The 18977-nt window shown below is 45.4% G+C and overlaps 1 protein-coding gene across 1 annotated transcript in view; it reads right to left on the bottom strand.

Annotated features, from left to right (window-relative positions):
* Window positions 1-2662: 2662 nt before the first annotated feature.
* The window catches only part of PPFIBP2 (PPFIA binding protein 2), a gene marked incomplete at both ends in the record, with an annotated part of 116925 nt that continues 100610 nt past the window's right edge, over window positions 2663-18977 (bottom strand). Inside the window, 12 exon segments of the mRNA XM_080694125.1 lie at window positions 2663-2680; window positions 2683-2715; window positions 3371-3436; window positions 5638-5814; window positions 6955-7143; window positions 7830-7955; window positions 9498-9620; window positions 9921-10009; window positions 10259-10370; window positions 10637-10787; window positions 17532-17660; window positions 18624-18765. Of these exon segments, the coding sequence (XP_080550251.1) occupies window positions 2663-2680; window positions 2683-2715; window positions 3371-3436; window positions 5638-5814; window positions 6955-7143; window positions 7830-7955; window positions 9498-9620; window positions 9921-10009; window positions 10259-10370; window positions 10637-10787; window positions 17532-17660; window positions 18624-18765 (1355 nt within the window).

Here is an 18977-nt window from a genome sequence, read left to right as displayed (position 1 = left end):
AAACAGGATAGAGACCCTGAAGGGGTTTTGTTTTTTGAGTTACAGGTGAAGAAACAGGCCATGCAGTCAGTAGGTAGCATGGCTTTAAGACTATTTAATTCCAAGTCTTTCTCCTTTTCAACACACACACACACACACACACACACACACACACACACACTGTCCTAAGAGCAGCAGTGTTGACCTTGGTACCACTGGCTTTGTTCCTCAGTGTGCAGGTATATGAGGAACAGTGAAAGGGGAAGAAAGGGGCGGAAGAAGAGTGTGGCCTTTGGCAGTGCAGCCGTGCAGTGTCCATAGGTATCCAAACACAGGGACGGCATCACAGGCCTTCAGCAGGTGGGAAGGAAGGGGATGGTCAGGCTGCATCTACCCACCTGGTTAGCACATCTTCAGGGAATCCCCTACTCAGGAAGGGCACTTTGCCATAAGTATGATCTTGTCCTCAGGTCTTTTTCTTAATTGCAGATATGACTGTGCTTGTCACCTGTTTTAAACCCTTCTCTGCTTTGCCCTAGCACTCACCCTAGATACCCCATCTCCAGGACATATTGTAGCAGTCTGGCTTGCAAGGTCTTTCTTTTCCTTCCTCCTTTCCTTCCTTCCTTCCCTCCCTCTTTTCCTTCCTTCCTTCCTTCCTTCCTTTTTTCTTTCCTTCCCTCCTTCTTTGTGGTACTGGAAGTTGAACTCAGAGGCATTCTATCTCCAAACTATACTCCTAGCCACTTTATTTATTTATTTATTTTTGTTTTGAAATAGGGTCTTGCTAAGTTGCTGAGGCTAGTCTTAAACCATCCTTCTGTCTCAGCCTCCTGAGTACTGAGATTAAAGGTATGTGCCACCACATCTGGCTCAAGGTCTTTCTTTTCTTTTTCTTTTCCTTTTTTTTTTTTTTTGTGGTACTGGGATTGGAATCCAGGGACATTCTACCTTCAAGCTACACCCTACTCCCATTATTATTTTATTTTTGAAACAGGGTCTCACTGAGTTGCAAAGAGCCTCACTAAGTAGTGGAGGCTGTCCATGAGCCATGATCCTCCTGTCTCAGCCTCCCGAATGCTGGAATTACAAGCGTGCACCACCACGCCTGGCATCAAGGTCTTTCTTGATCAGTTTACTCCAACCTCATCCAATTTTTCCTTCTCTGGACTTCCCAATTCTGACCTGATTCCCTAGTCCGGTGGTTTTTAATGAGGGCAGTTCTGTCCACCAGGGAACAATTTACAATACTGGAAACATTTTGGTTGTGAGAACTAGAGGAGGGATGTTCCTGGCATCTGGAGGGAGGGACCAAGGATGCTGGCAAGCAGAAGCCCGGTCACAGAGCACTTTGAAGCAAAGAGCTGGGGATCATCCTATCTGTACAGGCTGCAGTTCATATCAGGTGTTCAGTGGGTTTGTGCTGGCAGTGGATATGTGGCAGGATGACAACTTCAGGGTGGAATCTGTGATGTCTTCAGAGGTAAGGGCAAACAGTGTCATGCAACACAGCTGACCTCCAAATGGAACAGCAGCGAAGGCTCCCTGAGCAGAGGTAGTACCTGTGCTGGGACTTGACAGGCAGAATTTAGCTTCAGGATGAGGATGGGGAGAAGTGGGTGCCAAAGGGAGGAAAAGGCCTAATGGAAGACCCAGAGGGAGCAGAGATGAAAGAGCAGGCTCACAAATGCTGATGCTGGAGGAGGGCCTGAGGTGCTTGCCTGTGGTGTTCTGTGACTGAGGGGCCCTGAACAGAATGGCCATGGAGTGGCAGGATCAAAACAGTGCTTTGGGAACGTCACCACGCAGATGGGGTGGACCACATTTGGAGGGGACCAGCTGGGAAGCTGAGGAACCAAAGAGAAGAGCAGTTGCAGTCATCAGATGAGAGATGAGGCCAGAAGCGGAGCAGTCATGGGAGTGGGCGGGCAGGCGGGGCTGATTGAGGGGACACTCTGGCACCTCCTTGGTGGTGCCTATTTCCAAGGTGGGAGACATGAGAGAGAGAATGGGCTTGCATGGGAAGATGGTGAGTTAGGCGTGCCCACTGGCCTTCCACTAGGGGGAGCTGTTTAAGCAGACATCACAGGAGGACAGTGAAGGCCTGGGAGATTGTGTGCGCTGACAGGTTGGGTGGAGGGAGGTGTGTGTGAGTGCTGGGGACCCTCTGCTTAGCACCGCACCTGCCTTGCAGACCCTCGCCAGCCAGATCCAGAGAGCAATCCTGAAAATAAAGTCTCCCAACTCAGTCATTATGCAACATTCAGGGCAGTTTTTTAGAATCTTGTTTTTCCAGCAGAGGATTTATGAACTGACAGCTCGACCCCTTTGGTGTAAGAGCCCTTCAGTTGTCACCAGAAACAGTGTGAACTATTGAGTTTGTTCTCTGGTATCTCCTCACAAAAGCAGCCTGCAGTCCATGTATAAAAGTACAAAAGGTAGGAAAGCTTCAGTGAAGAGCGCAACGCTCTTGAAAACACATCGGGACACTGGGGCGCCTCCTAGACACCTGTCCCCCCATTCTGCTTCGCTCCTGTGAGCACCCACATCTGAGAAGCCCTGCCAACCCTGTCTGGGCCCTGCAGGTGGCTGTGTGCCAGCTCCCCATTGAGCAAGACTTAGGGCTCCGCACGTGCCTCCCTGGGCTCTCAGCCATGAAGAATGTCATCTCCAATCATCAGAGTCAGGGGCAGCCAGGCGGGTGTCGTTCAGCAGCTGGTCCTGGCTCAGCAGAGTCTGCAAGGACACAGCCAAGGGGCAGTTTAACAGAGTTTTGGCTTAGGCTTCCTGGTAACCTCTATGAGAGAGCAAATGACACAACTAAGTGCCCAGAGCTAGTGAAAGGGCAGGGGCTTGATCCAGGTCTGCCTCTCCAAAGCCCTCCTCTGCCCTGAGACCACAATGCCTCCTGAGATCTGGTTTGTTCTCTGGGGCACAACAAGATATGCTAGCTTGACTGTGGTATCCACAATGTTAAAGGTATGATGAGAAATATGTGTGTCTCATCGGCAGAAAGGACAGGACAGTGTCCACCAGGCCAGAAGCAAGGCCTGGGCTTTGGGCTGACTCTACAAGTAGTTTAGAGCTGCTGAGCATCTTGGCTCCTCACCAGCTTCAAGGCTGAGAAGAGGACCCAAGACCTCACATGGTTTTGCTGGCTTTGGTGAAGGGCTGAGAGCCTTCTGATGCCCTTTGACAGTTCAAGGCCCAGCAGCAGGTGCATGGAGGAAGCCCCTGGGCTGCTTTCTGCCTCAGGGCTAGGTAGGGCTCAGCCTATGACCTCAACATCCAGCACCATCCTTTACCTCCCCCTGGTCTCGACCACCACTCCAAGCTCACTGGGCCTCCTGGGCCCCAGCTTTACCATGAGGACAGGGTTTTTGAGTCCTACCGTGAGGCGGCGAATGTCTTGGGAGAGGAGCCCTATCTGCGTCACAGTGCCTTCGGAAGGTGCCATCTGTAAAACGGGCAGCAGCCCGGTCAGCACACATGGATGCAGCTTGCAATCTGCAGAGACGTCATGCTAATCCCATCCTGCTCAAGCCTGGCTTCCCAGGGCACACTTCCCTAGAGGGAAGGGCAAGGAGTGTGCCAGGCCCTGAGCAGTGACAGGTTGGAAGCTTGTGCCACTTGTTTCTGAAGGAAGGGGTCTGATGTCTCACACTACATGCACATGCTGTCTCGAAGCCACATTCGGCATCAGCACTCAGGATACAGAGGAGCAGGGCACAGGCAGCAACTGCCAGAAGCTGTTCAGCGGTCCAGCTGTTGCCAGGAGCCGAGAGCAACAGGGATGCAGGTCTTCACGATGCTGGATAGAATGACAATCCTAGGCCCCAATAGGACCCAGACACTGATGCTCCGGTGTAGGGGAAGTATCTTCAGAAGCTGCAGCCTCCTCGCTACTCAGGAGCCCCCCCTGCCCTCCTCTTCAAGTCATGCTGACCTGCTCCTTCTTCCCTATGGCCATTTACACACTGTAGACTGGGAAGTAGCCTCTATAGATTTGGAGGGTACAAATCATAATGCCTTGTTTTGTGGGTGGGAAAACCAAAGTTCAAAGGACTGGCATGAGGCTGGACAGAGAATTAGTAGCAAAACATTTCCATGCAGGCTTGAAAACAGGCACATGCAGAGTCTCCCACCAGAACATAAGAAACGAGGGACGAAGCCTAGCCTGGCTGACTCTACAACCACAATGGACAGGTATCAGCCTAAAAGCACCTGTCACTCAGTGGCCCTGGGCAGCAGGACCAAACACTAGTGTTCCCAGATGGCAAGCTTGTGCCTGCATCTCTCACCAGCTGGATTTCAGTGGAGGTTGGAGCTAACGAAATAAGCTATTCCTGAGCCTGGTGGTAGTGTAAGAAGTGAATCTTAGGATCGCCTCCATCTGGGACAGAATTGAAGTATCACAATGGGGTCGTCTGGTCCTGCCCTGCCATCAGATGGTTATGACATTGCTCTTATTCTTCTACAAATGAGGCCCAAGGGACCCACTAGAGCCAAATGCTGGCCCGGGGAGAACTGGAATCTCATGAGTGGGAGCTCAGACTGGCACCGTACGTCTGTCTCCAGCCAGACAGAGCCCATCTGGAGGGTCCATTATCAGCTAGTCAGCCTCTAAATCAAGAGGCCAGATCCACCCCAGCCTGCTAGCAGACAGACCCCCCCCCAAAAAAAAAAAAAAACAGTTATGAGGAGCTGGTAAAACGTGTGCAGGAACAGAGTCTTGCCAGCAAGGCTGCCTTGCTCATATTCCCCACCCTTCACAGAGGGCTCATGCTACTGAAACAGAAACCAACTTTGGGGTTTATATGACAGATTTAAAACTCTCATCAGGATGATTTCCAATCAGGGGACGTGAAGTTCTCCTCTAAATTACAGAGGGAGGCAGGGTCTGAGGCACCATGACCACAGATCTCCTCTGAAAGATAAAAGAAGAGATAAGGGGTTCCTCCTCACTCTGTGCCCCCTTGGTGAATCCTGAGTGTGCATCTGGACGAGGACAGGTAGTGCAATAGGCTGTTAAGCTGTGCAATCAGCAGGACTCCATCTCTAGCCACTCCCACCTCTCCTCCCCCGGTGAGATGAAAGATATATTGCAGTTTACTTTCTACATAAATATTGTTTTTATTACCAGAAAGAAGCAACCACCTCTGTAGTAAGGCACAACACAATTACATTATCACCATGGCAGAAATCCTTGCCATTCGTCCCTTTGATCTCAGCCAAGACTCTATGGCCCACAGGCCTAAGGCACTTGAGCTCTTCCCTCAACTGGAGCACAGGAGGTGCCTGAGAGTTGTACCTCTGGGGATTGTTCATGGTCCCTCGACCTGCACCTACATTCATGGGTTTCCAGTGGTGCTGAAGATGGATATTCAGAATTACTAAAAATATGAAAGCATCTTTAAGAGTCTTTCCTCCTGAGTCCACCTTTGGCAACAGTCCCCAAAGCCTGGCTTCTTCGGGGGGTGAAGAGAGACTGGCCCTGGGTACACAATTGCTGGAATGTTCTTGCAAGTCATGCGCACGGGCAAGGGTGAGGTGCGGTTACATGGTGGCACACGTGGAGCTACTGTGAGTTCTCAGGGTGCACAGAGAGGCAGGTGACAAGAGCATCAGCGAGTGTGATCATCAGCTAATCTGTCCCACCTGGTCCAGCCCATCCAGTTCAGGGTCATCAAGGGGGCTGAGGCCCCGGCAGCCGCTGTAGACCCTGTGACCATCACTGACAGAGTCACTGGACTCCATGGGGCAAATGTAATCTGTCGATTCATCAAACTTCTTTTTTCTTATATTTCCAAAATGTGAAAATCCAAGTTTCCTAGGCTAAAACACAGCAAATACACAAATACAAGATTATAAGAGGGAAATTGCCATCCCAGTGTGCAGATATAACTGACAGTATACTTAAGTGCAGGCCCAGGAAGAACAGACTAAAGCAAATAGGTTCTAGAAAACCTATGAATCAATCAGAGCTCCAGTATGTAATTTTTGTTGAGAAAAGGTGGACAGATGTATAAGCCTGAGCTAGAAGAGCCAGTCCTCTGAGATTGTGCCTGAAAGCCCTGCCCTGCTGCCCCACTGGGGACTTCCCTGGATCTCCAGATGGGCTGGGGTTCCTGCGGAGTGCCAAGTCTGCACTTGAGGCTGGGCACTGAGGTCTTGCCTCACCACAGTTGCCAGGACTGCACAGAGGAGCAGGGCCCTCTGCCCTTGAGAGCCACGCTGGACAGCACTGGGGTGACCCTCCCCTGGCCCAAGCTGCACCCTGTGCTGCTTCTGCTCAACTCCTACAGAACCACTTGCTGTCTGCTTTCTCAGGGAAGGACGTTTGTGTGTGAGTTGTAGCTGGACCATGCTTGCTGAGATAGGGAGCTTGGCCTCCAGCAGGTGGCCTCTAGCAGGAGGAACCCCAGTCCATCTGGAGATCCAGGGAAGTCCCCAGTGGGGCGGCAGGGCAGGGCTCTCAGGCACCATGGGTGGTGTGGCTCAGGCAGGGCTCTGTGGGATTCAGGGAGCCCAGGGCAGTGTGCTGATGCTGTGTCAAAGGACAAGACAAGCAGGGCCACCTGCAACAGAAGCATGCCCCCTGCTGACAGGGCAGTAATAGCTTTGACCAACCCTATTGCAGTTGGAAATGCAGCAGGCCTGACTGAGAGACCCCAGACCAGAGACTCATCAGCTCAACAAGAGGGGTATGGGCAACATTGGGTAAGAGCCAGGCTCCCAGCTCCCTGCACATGTCTCCATGTAAGGAAATTTATGCTGTCTTTCTTGGTCTCAAGAAGACAAGGAATCAGCCTAACAAAGATGAATAGAGGAGACTGCCCTGGATGAAGCTGAGTGTAGCTCCTCATGCAGGCTGTGCATACTGGTCTGGCTTCAAGCACTGGGCCAGAGGCCCTATAACAAGAGGGACAAAAGGCCGGTCTCCTGAGGCCCATATGGGAAGGTCTGACAACTCACCCGGACTTTGGCTGTGGTGGTCAGTGGTGTGTAAGCTGGTGAGGCCATTTTATCTCTCTTTTCCTGTTCGGCCTCAGGACCAATTAGGGCATTAAATTTGGTGGTCAGGTGGCGCCTGAGGAGCGTCTTCTGTGGTGGAATATTGAGAAGCATAGCCAGGGTGTCCCCGGTGAAGCGTGGCTCCAGGATCTAAGAAGAGACCACAGACAAGCCTAGCTAGTGGCAACCACAGATGGCACCTTGTAGGTAAGGGAATTTTAATGGAATCGGCCCTCCAGCCTGGGGCATCTCCAGAGCAGGGGCTGAAGCCTGTTTGCTTGTTCTGTGATCCTTTCCCCTCTCTCTAGCCAGCACAAGGCCCATCTCTGAGGAGACGCTAGCACATTGTTGACTGACCACCTCATTTTCACAGGCCAGCAGAGAGCTGGGACCTCTTTGATAAGGCTGTCTCCCAGGCTCTTCTGGGCGACATCCAAGCCTCCACCTCCATACTTTCCCTCTGGCTTAGCCACTTGACAGAGCTGAGTGGTGATAAGGATCATATCATGGCAACCAGGAAATTACATTTGAAGGCCTCCCCCTCACTTCCCAGCCCCCCTGTTCCTCTAGCAACAGATGGAGCTGCCTTGTTCTAGGTGGACCCTCTGGGTCTATAGCTAAGGAAGCCCTTACACGAGCCATCTTGTTTCCATAGGCATATGAATTCTCTACCACAAATCAGCAAAATACTTTCTTTGAGGCTTCAGATTATATAAGAAGTTTAGATGAAGCATCTAGTTTTTGTTTTGCTTGAATATATGCCCGGCCCTTAGGAAATTTATTTTGAACACCCTAGTCTGCAGCAAAGCTAGCAAACTCCTCAGAGAGCCACTCACAATGAGCCCTCCGTGGACGCCGCTCCCTCGAAGGTTGGGTGCATACTCTGCCAGGTCCACAGATCGCAGCCATTCCATCACCCTGTGGTTGGACCACTGCACAACTTCTGAAGGAGTCAGGTTACTCTGTGAGAGGGAGGAGAGCGAAGAAGTTATACTTAGTTGGTCCCACCATGGTTCTTTGAGAGCTCAGTCCCTGTGAAGGACTGCCCCAGATGCCCTAAAAGAAGAGAGGAACTACAAGCCCAGCAACCCAGGCCAACCAGACCTCCTGCCTGAATGTCTTCCCAGTTCCAAGAAGCAGAGCTTTTCCTGACTCTTAAAGGATCTTCTACACCAAGATACCTGAACCCAGAGTCCTGTTACTCTTTGTCTGGCTAACTTTGAGACAAATAAATGAAGGCATATAGCTTTTCATTCAATGATTCAATAGAATGTTAAAGATTCAATTATAACTGAGTGTTTTATAGACAAAAGATCCCCGAGGTGTGACCAAATGTTTTAAGAGAGCACACATCAAGATACTTATGCCTATGTGATCTTGCATGACATCATGGTTTTGAAAATGCCCAGCACTATGCCTGACCTATGGAAAGCATGCAAAACATTTATTGAATAGCAAGAAGACAGGAAATGGTGGGTTGAGGTGGGAGTTTTTAATCCCAGGAAGGAGTTAAACATAGTTTTCAGGAACAAAGGAGGTAAGCTGTGACTGGCAGCCTTTTAGTTTGGGGCTCACTAATAACTATGAAGTTCATAGAACACTATCAACGATCAGATACTTCACTAGGATTTAGGCTGCTGTGTTTACCTTCTTCTCTAGTAAAACCTGCTCATGGGTCTTGTGTATCTGAGCCTGGAGGTTGGTTAATTTTGGATCTACAAATGGGAGAAACTATTCTGAAGTGCTGGATTCCTTGTATACAAGTGCCTTGTTTCTCCTCCTCTGCTTACTTTGATACCTATTACTTATGTTGTGTCTTTCCATCCTCTCTCCTGTGCACATCCCCTCATCTGCTTTAATCATTATGACTCTGAAAGACTTGTTGCCACTCACACTGCATAAGCATTTGTCTTCGTAAGGGAGGGTAGAAGATTGGAGGTGTAGTGGTAACAATGGAATACAAAGTACGGGCAACAGAGGCATTTTGGGGCACAAGAATTCCAAACTATGGTCCAAAATATAGTCATTTTGTGATGATAATGATGACGAATGAAGATGATGATGATGATGATGATGAGGAGGAGGAGGAGGAGGAGGAGGAGGAGGAGAAAGAGGAGTGTGTGTGTGTGTGTGTGTGTGTGTGTGTGTGTGTGTTACTGGGGATGGAATCCAGGGACATTCGACCTCTGAGCTATACCTCCAGCCCTATTTTATTATTTTATTTTGAAACAGGGTCTCACTAAGTTGCTAAGCCTTCACTAAGTTGCTGATGCTGGCTACAAACCTACAATCCTTCTCTCAGCCTCTCAAGTACTGGGGTTACAAGCATGCACCACTATGACTGGCTTATTTTTAAATTTGAAACAGGGTCCACTAAGTTGCTGAGGCTGGCCTTGAGCCTGTGATCCTCCTGTCTCAGCCTGATGATGTCTTTCTTATTTTCTTGCACCCCATGTTTCAGGTGTCCTGGCTCAGGGCTACCTGCAGAGCCCTCCTGCCCTCACCTCATCCGCTGGCCGCCGATGCAGGCAGTGGGGGTTGAACTTGTTGACATGCAGCACATGAATGGCACATTTGATGCTGAGATGATGTAGTTGGCTGGTGACTTTTAAGAAGAGTAGATCATTCTGGAAGAAAAAAGTTTGATTGATGAACTAGTTTCTCATGTGACAAAAGATCCCAGAGAATCTTCCCAGACCAAACACAGAGAAGTCTTCCACACTTTAGGAAAGTGTCCGCAGACACAGCAACAGCTTCTCACATCACCATGGCTTGCACTCCATTACTTGTGATCTTATATGTGACAATGGATACTATTTCAAGGCCTTAGGACTATGAGGGGGGCTGAGTTTAAAATAACTATCACAGGCAGATCTGAGTCAAGCACTCACAGAAGCAACAGAAATATTTAAAGGAAACATCCTCACCACAGTTAGGTATTGTAGCATTCGTCCATCGACTCTAGATTCATGAAACTGGTCTTTGTATTGGGGTAAGCCAATATCATCAAGCCACCCTAGGAATATAGGAAAACAAATGTGTTAGAATCACGAGGATACGAGAATATGGATGTTGAGGAAATAAAAGCAACAATTATAATGATCAAAATCCAGTTTTATTCCTCAAAAGGTTTAGTAACCCATCTGCCTCTCACAAGGACCCGTGTCTTTGAGGAATGTCTTTGAGCAATGCATTCTACAAGAACATTCTTTCTACTCTCAAGAACAGCCAGAAACACACTTAGTACAGAGATGGTTGTCCTTACGTGTCACCCAAATATGGTCGAGCAGTGCAGACTTCTCTTCCTGCTTGGTGTTGATGGCTTTCACTGCTAAAACCAGCTTCTTCCTGTGGAGAGGGTGCTTAATTCCTAGTTCCTGAAATTAAAAGACAAAGACCAGATGTGAAGCTCTGGCAGGCGATTTGGTCCTCGGAGGATTGGTGTCGGGGTGGAGATGCTCGGTGGTAGCGGGTCTCTGCCTAGTGCCCTGGGAGGTAAACCCGCAGCTCCCGAGGGAACCTCAGCCTTTCCCATCCACTCAGCCTTTCCCTGAGTGTGTGGAGGAGACTGGGGGGCCTTCACCTGTCCATGTAGTGGTCTGGGGAGAAATGGAAGCTTCCTGGCCCCATGCTCAGCCCTTACCTTTTCCATGTCCTGGGGGGTAGCTGTCAGTAACGTGTGGCCAGATGTCACCCACTGCCTGGCAAAGATCACATACTGAGCCAGGCCGAAGTCCTCCAGCCATGCACATACACGCTCTGTGTTCCACTGGGCAAAGGGAGCATTGGCATCGCTGGGGAGCAGGGAGACAGCATACTTTGGTTAGTGGAGAGCCTTAAGTCCTGCATATAATAAAGCCTCAAATAGAAGGAACTATCTTTTAACAAACAACTACCATCATGGGCTGCAGCCAAATGAAACGTCACTCAATCCTTTCATATGAAATGTACTCTTGATTCAGCTTGATAATGTGGTCTGAGTTTCAAATCCTGCTAATTAGAGCATTGAGCATCCTACATAAGTCTCAGGAGAGTGTAGTCAACAGGTCCAAGCACATCACAGACCACAATCCCAGGTGGTGGCCCCATTAGGACAATCAACCAAAACGAACTCATTTTGTCCACCAGATTCAGAACTTTTCCTTAGGAAAATGCTTAGAAAACTAGAAAAAGATGATCAGTTCTTAAACATGAAGAAAGAAAAAACTCTCTAATCAACAACTAATACCTTGTCTATTTACAAAATACTAGGGACATTCATATTAAAAATCAATAAAAAGGCAATATATATATTTTATCGGTAGTTACTAATAACACTAATATGAGAATTGCATCTAGAATAAGTAATAAAATGAAAATAAGTATAGCTATTAGAAAAGTAGAAATAAAAGAATGCGATTCTTTATAGATGGTAGGACTGCCTGCCCATCTAGAAAAACCAGGAGACCTCAATAAGGTGGTTAGTAGTAAAATACACCTACAACCACATATATACATATGTGGTATGTATACTATATGCAAAAGTCATCAAATTTCTACATACCATCCATATATAAATATTAACACTTTGTTTAAAAAATAAAAAACATCCCACCCATAGTAACCAAAATTATAAATTTTTTAGGAAATGCTATAACAAAAAAATGTGTGGCTCCGTATGACTGTGCATAGGACTGTGTATGGGGGGGGCAGGGTAGAGTGGGGTGATGTAGAACCTACAACACTTAACAGAGCAGACACAAAGAAGACATGGATATATGGGGATCCTGTTCCCTATTCCCAGACAGAATGACTAGGTATTAAAAGAGAACCACTGAAGATATTAGTTTCCCATTTAAATTGTGACTATAATACCACACTCAAAATTCCAATAGAGTCTTGAAAGGGTTGGAAAAAGTAACTTAAGTATTCATTTTTTAAAAATGGGGACTTATAAAATATAGAAGACTAGATAGATATTCAGAAAGATTTTTTTTTTCTTTTTTTTTGGTGGTACTGGGGAAGCTCTTCTACCTCCGGGCTACACTCCCAGACCTATTTTATATTTTTATTTGGAAACAGGATCTCTTAAGCCAGCGCGTCTGGCTTTGAACCTGTGCGATCCTCCTGTCTCCACCTCCCAAGTGCGGGGATTACAAGCGTGCGCCACCACACGCGGCAGAAAGAATTTTTTTCTAGTAAAATATAACTGTCTTTTGGTATCTATAGGGAATTTGTGTCAGGACTCCTGGAGATAACAAAATCTGAGGATGCTCAAGGCTCTTAAGTAAAATGGAACAATATTGCCAGGTGTGGTGGCACACGCTTGTAATCCCAGCATTTGGGAGGCTGAGACAGAAGGATTGCAGTTCACGGCCAGCCTCTGCTACTTAGTGAGGCCCTTTGGAGCTCAGTGAGACCCTATATCAAAATAAAGAATAAAAAATAATGCTAGGGATGTAGCTTGGAGGTAGAATGCCTCTGGGTTCTATCCCTAGTACTGCAAAAAAAAAATTTTTTTTTTTGAACAGTAATTACATTTAACCTACAAACATCCTCTCATATACTTTCTTTCATCTCTAGATTACTTATAATACCTAATATAATGCAAATGCCCTGTAAATAGTTGTTATAGTGGCAAGTATAACGAGTCTCTGTGCATGTTCACTAAAGGCCATTATAGGCCTAAATACATTTTTGATCCGTACTTGTTTGAATGTGCAGATGTGAAAACTCTGAGTACCAATGGACAACTATATCCCTATTAAACAGCAATTAAAAAATATTTTTTGAATGCCTGGCTGAACTGTTCTTAAAGTGAGGAAATTCCTTAACAGCCCAGAATAACAAGAAAGCACCATTTTAGTACCAACACTAGAGACGATTTATGCTTTGGGGTAGGTGCTGACCACTCCTTGTCTAGAATTTGGGTTTTAGTGGGTCCATGATAGGTATAGAGCCAGGTTTTATAAAGTCTGGAGCTTGTAAAAACTGGGGTATCCTCTTCAAGAAAAGTACAAAATTTTAATGTAGAATTTGTTAATATTTAGAGTAAAAAAGCAAATCGCAAAAAATCACAAACTCAACCAAACTAAAAAACATTACAAAATAAAAAATTAATATCTTATTAATTTATAGATAAACCTCTATAGTGCTTTTTTTTCAGGTCTGGGGATGGAACCCAGGGGCATTCGACCTCAGAACTACACCCCCAGCTCTATTTTTTATTCTTTATTTTGAAACCAGGTCTCACTGAGTTGCAGAGGGCCTCACTTAGTGAGGCTGTCCACAAACTGTGACCCTCTTGTTTCAGCCTCCCGAATGCTGGGATTACAAGTGTGTGCCACCATGCTCGGCTTCTGTAGTGCCTTCATGTTTTGGGCATACACTCTGACTGCTTCTTCATATCTCCACAACTCTATAATATTTAATGAGACCAAAAATTGATTCCATTTTTCTTCTAGTATGACTATCAATGTTTATTTTAAATTATGAATGTTTTATAAAGTTTCAGCTTCACAGTTTATAATTGCTACATTCATGTGTATTTTTAGAATGTCTGGTTAAATAAAGAAAAACTTCTATCAAATATCTTATATGTGTGAGTGGTAAAACTACATAGCACTCAAATTTTCTTAGTGCAGTAGCTAGTCTTAGTCTTTGAGTTGAGAATATTCATGGAGTGGTGTGTTGTCTATGTCTTTATGGTAGTAGCATGAATTAATGTTATCTTTGTTGATGTTGGTATTTCATGAATCAACAAGAAATTGCAATCTTTATATACAATGTGTCCATATGATTTACTTTAACTGAATGATATACAAGAACCTATTCACTATTTCTGTTTGAAATTTCTCTCTTGCTCTTACTGCTTTTGATAACATCTGGCATTTTTGCTATTGTTTATACTTTATTTCTTAATGTGAGAAAGTTTTCTCTCAATGTCAGTGTTCATTTTATCACTTTTGTTTCATATTTTGTTGGGTTTTTATTTCATTTATTTTCTCACTTCTGAAAATGGGAAAAAGCAAATATTCTATATACCAGGGGGATAATTCAGTTCTGAAGGAGGAGATACATGTTTTTGAGATCATAATTTGAAAACCTGTAACCTGTAGACCTTTCAAAATCACTTAGAGCTCTGGTCCTTATCTTCATAGTCTTCTCATTTACTGTTTCGAGCATCCTTTTGCTTCTGCCCAGTCTAGTGCTGTTCCTACAGTACCAGACTCAGATCCTCCTCAGCTTCTCTCAGAGCCAAGATGTCCCATACCCTCTTCCACGGCCATGGCTGAATGAACATGCTAAGAAATCATTTAGAGATGACAGAGGAAGCACCTTTCAAATACAACCCCACCCACCTTTGTATTGACATGTTCCAAAACATCTTTCCAAATTGCCATTAAAATGATGCAACTGAGACTATCAAAAGCACCGATCCCACGGTAGGAGAGAAGCTTAAAGACTTCCATAATTGCATTTACTTCATTAGCAAGTACATTCTTTGTAAGAGAGAATTTCTGTTATGATAAGCATTCAAGAAAACCAGATCTCTTGCTTGGAATTCTGCAGATCTGATGACTGGGAAGAATTTCCACAGATGAGCTTCCAGTTTTCTATATCTTGAATGTGGTTTTGTTTCTACTATCCGAAGCTTCTGGTATGGAATGCCTGAAGACACATTTCGTATTGGAACATGACCTCTGATTTACATCTTTGTATTAGATTTGTATCTTTGTATTAGAGTTCAGGGCAACTTAGGAAAACAAAAAGTAATCACGGAAGCCATTTTTACACTAGAAGAGCTAGTTAACTAAACACGACTAAACAAAATATGAAGTGACTGCAGTTCACATACACAAATCCTACTAAACCCAGACTACACGGATTCCCAACTCAACTTCTCCAAGATATCCATACTACTCCATCATTGTATGATGCAAGGGACAGTGTAGACAAGGAAAGCCAGAATAAAAAGTTATCAGCCTTTAAATTTTCAAAATACTCAGTGCTATCTAGACATTGATCAGAACCTCTCTAGACCCTGGTAGAGGCACATACAACTAAGGGAAATCTGACTCTGATCATGAATGTGTGGAAGATCCAGTAAAACAGGGCGTGAGATAGGGAAGCAGTCTGATTGGACACACTCATAAAATGAGTCTTGACAGGCAACACCCTCAGTAGATCAGCTCAGAAGATCCCTCAACAAGGATGGGGCCCAACCTGCAGCTCTAGAACCTTTCTGCCTTATACTTTACTACATTATAAACAAAAGCAAAATTCTGCCATAAGCCTATATATATTCTGTCACAATTATATCAAACCTAATATCTTAGTATCTGGAGAGCAGACAGAAATCTCTAAGAAAGACACTAATAATGAAATGAAATTGGCAGAAATGCAGACAATTCACAGAAGAAGAATTAAAGTGACAAACGTGAAATCTAAATTAACAATACAAGTATAATTTTTTGGAGGTCTAGCAAGGTAGATAAATCTTAACAAGGAAAAAAATTTTAAATACCTAATACTGACAAGGATGTGGGGTAATAGGCTCTTCCTGTATACCAGTGCTGACTGCAGTATGAGTCAGTAAAACCTTAAATGGGGGAAAAGATACTAAGAGTCCCTACAAGATGTTATTATCAAATATCATATTTTTTTTCTTTCTTTCTTTTTTTTTTTTGGTGGTACTGGGGTTCCTGGAAGCCCTTCTACCTCCGGGATAAACTCCCAGACCTATTTTATATTTTTATTTAGAAACAGGGTCTCTTAAGCCAGCCGCGGCTGGCTTCAAACCTGCGCGATCCTCCTGTCTCTGCCTCCCAAGTGCGGGGATTACAAGCGTGCACCACCATGCCCAGCAGATATATCATATTTTAAAATATAAAAATTTCAGCTACAAAAGGGTTTAGGGGTTATAAGCTTTCTGTAACAAAGTGCTTTTCCTACAAGAATATTGACAACATTTTTAAAGGCTATGCCTTTAATATGCATAAAATATAAATATAGCATGAGCACATATCAAATTTATTATATTTATATCAATATAAAGATTTTCCCTTTCCATTAGCAACTTAAACACTTAAACTCTGTTAAGATAAACGTAGCTGAGTGAGAGAAGGTGATCATGCCTATAAACCCAGTACTTGAGAGGCTGAGACAGGAGAATCACAGATTTGAAGCCAGCCTCAGCAACATATACCAAGACTCTCAGAAACCTAGTAAGATCCTGATTCAAAACAAAATAAAAAAGGGTTGGAGCTATGGCTTTGGGTAGAGTAGCCCTGGGTTCAATTCTTAGTAACACACACACAAAAGTTAAACATATGCTTATCAGGACCTTTTCAGTCTTAGTCCTTTAATAACCATTGTTAAGGCTAACTACATAAAGAATTTCCAGCACAGCAGCCCCCATGGCTGGAATGGCAGTGTTTTCCTTTGGCAGAGAAGGTTCCTGACATTGGTCATCCCATCCCATCCCATAAAATGACTGGCAGGATGCACATAGGCTCCCGTGCAGCCTCATTCTAGGAAAATGCCCTAGGGTTCAGGTTTTTTACACCCTGACCTTATGCTATTATTCCCCTCTAGAACCAATCCTTAAGGAAACAAAACTGGAACAAGCTTTATTTTTTTATCTCATGAAAAAATAGAAACAACCGTAATATCTAAATTCGGAAAATTTCTAAGTAAATCAGAATGAATTATGAAAAACATCGGTAAGTTTTCTTTGGTTCAGACTGGTCTCTGGTTTCTCAGACCACATGTCCTTAGATTCCCTCGCCTGCCTCTAAGAGCCAATATTTACTGAGCATTTACATTTGTGACTAGAAGTGTCAGCACTACCCTCCTGGATCCTGGGGAGCATGCCCAGGAGGTCTACGCATGCTGGAGTTTCCTTTCCTGGCACCTGGAATGTAAGTGTGGAGGTAGCCAAATTAAATAATGGTGGGCCTGGAAAGGTCCCAGGTCTCAAACAGCAGGAGGACCTGGCAAAGCCTTGAAAACTGAGGTTGCTCGTTGATGAGCAAAATAAGTCAGGGCTTCCTTCCAGGGGGTGCAGGTTTGTGGACAGTAGGATGTGGTTAGGGAGATACTCTTCTCCCTTGCTTGGAATCTAGGCTGTATTATTTCTAAAAACTAAATATTTGAGTTTTAGGCATCTTGAATGGTAATTATATGGATTTCACACTGGTGCATAGCAACTTTGAGGGCACTATCCTTAAAGCCCTATTTTACACCTTTTAGTTAGATTTTAAGTGACACAATTCAGTGCTCTGAATGGCCGCACCAGTGTGCAAAGGCAGGGCTGAGAATGGGAAGAGCTACTGAAGGACCTCCCCACACCCAGCTGCCTACAGCTGGGAGCCTCTTGCCTTTACCCCAGCATGGAAGAGCATAAGCAGCACTCCTGAGGATCAAATGGGTACACTGGGAAATGCTGGACTGGGGGCTCCTGCCTTCCATCTCTGCAGACTCTGGGGCATCCAGTCCCACTCCACCTGGCCAGGATCTCACACAGCCCTATGCAGATGAGCTGGAGAAAAACTTACCTCTTCTGTCCCTTAGAGTCTCTAGTCCTGGAGAGCCTCGGCCCTGCAGTTGCCCGGAGCCCACCTCTTCGAAACTCCGCCATCCCTGGTGCGTCAGTGTTGAAATTTCCTGACTGAGTTCTTCGTATTCTGCATGGATAAGAATCCACAGAGAGTATTAGGGGATGTTCTGGGGTCTAGAGGCAGGATACCCCTCCTTTGCAGGCAGGGCCATGCAGGCCAGACTCAGGTGGCACTGCTTGCTAGTGCCTCACCAGAGATCAAGGTTGATGGCCTGTGACAGTTCTTCAGTAGGACCTGAGCCTCAATTCTAAGCCTATCTCTTAGATTCGTATCACTTCATGTTGGGGTCAAAGTAAAGTTTGGTTTCAGGGAGGAGGCTCTGGTTTCTTCCTTACTGTATAGACTGGATCATTGAGCCAGCGAGTACTCAGCTTTCTGTCTTTAAAGACTTAAGACATGCCAGGCATGGTGGTGCATGCTTGTAATCCCAGTACTTGGAAGGCTGAGACAGGAGGATCACAGGTTCCCGGCCAGCCTCAGCTACTTAGTGAGGCCCTCTGTAACTCCGTGAGACCTTGTTTCAAAAATAAAGAATAAAAAGTAGGGCCAGGGGTATAGCTCAGAGGTAGAATGCTGCTGGGTTCTATTCCCAGTACTGCAAGCAATAAAGAAACAAAAGAAAGAAAGAAAGAAAGAAAGAAAGAAAGAAAGAAAGAAAGAAAGAAAGAAAGAAAGAAAGATTGATTTCTCAAAACACAAACTGACCCTTCAAAAGGAACAATACAGCCTCATCTCTGCCTCTCCCAAAACCTATGCTGTATAAGCAGCAGCAGCAAATGTCACCAGGGTATATGGAGTGGATGGACACCTATAACAAGTCACATGTAAGGCAATTTGCTATATCTAATTGGTGCCTTTCATACTTCTTCTCTGGGCCCTGAAAAATAACTCCAATTCATCTCCGAACATGACCACTCTGTTTTTACTGCTGTTCCAGTGTCTGCTGGACCAGGGTCTTATGTAAAGTCTGCTGGTCAAGAAGAAAATTAATCCCAAGAAAAATGAGTAGGATCATCACCATCAACTTACTTTCCCCAGAATTTCTTGATGCCTTTGGGGCTCCGTTTGCCATCTGGTGTCAGGGGAGACTGGGGGCTTGACTCAGTACCCGAAGAGGTGGATGAGAGGTCATTGGCCACAGGAGTATCTCCCCAACCACTTTCTGTCTCTCCTGAGGTTTAAAAGATGAAATGCATGTGAATCAGATAAGGAGTCTTTTTAGATTCTCCCCCCAAGCCTGGACCATCTTTCTGGAAGTCCAGAAGACTCTGCCCAGCTCTGCCATCAAAGCAGAACTCTATATCACTATCCCAGAGGCCAGTGGGGCCCAGGCATACTGCAGGCTTTCTCAATAAAGAATTAGTGAGCTCAGTGTTCCAAATC

The sequence above is a fragment of the Muscardinus avellanarius genome, assembly GCF_963383645.1.
Source record: "Muscardinus avellanarius genome assembly, chromosome: 1".
Taxonomy (NCBI): Eukaryota; Metazoa; Chordata; class Mammalia; order Rodentia; family Gliridae; genus Muscardinus; species Muscardinus avellanarius.
Note: the sequence above shows the minus strand (reverse complement) of the source record. Positions and strands in the feature narration are given on the sequence as shown.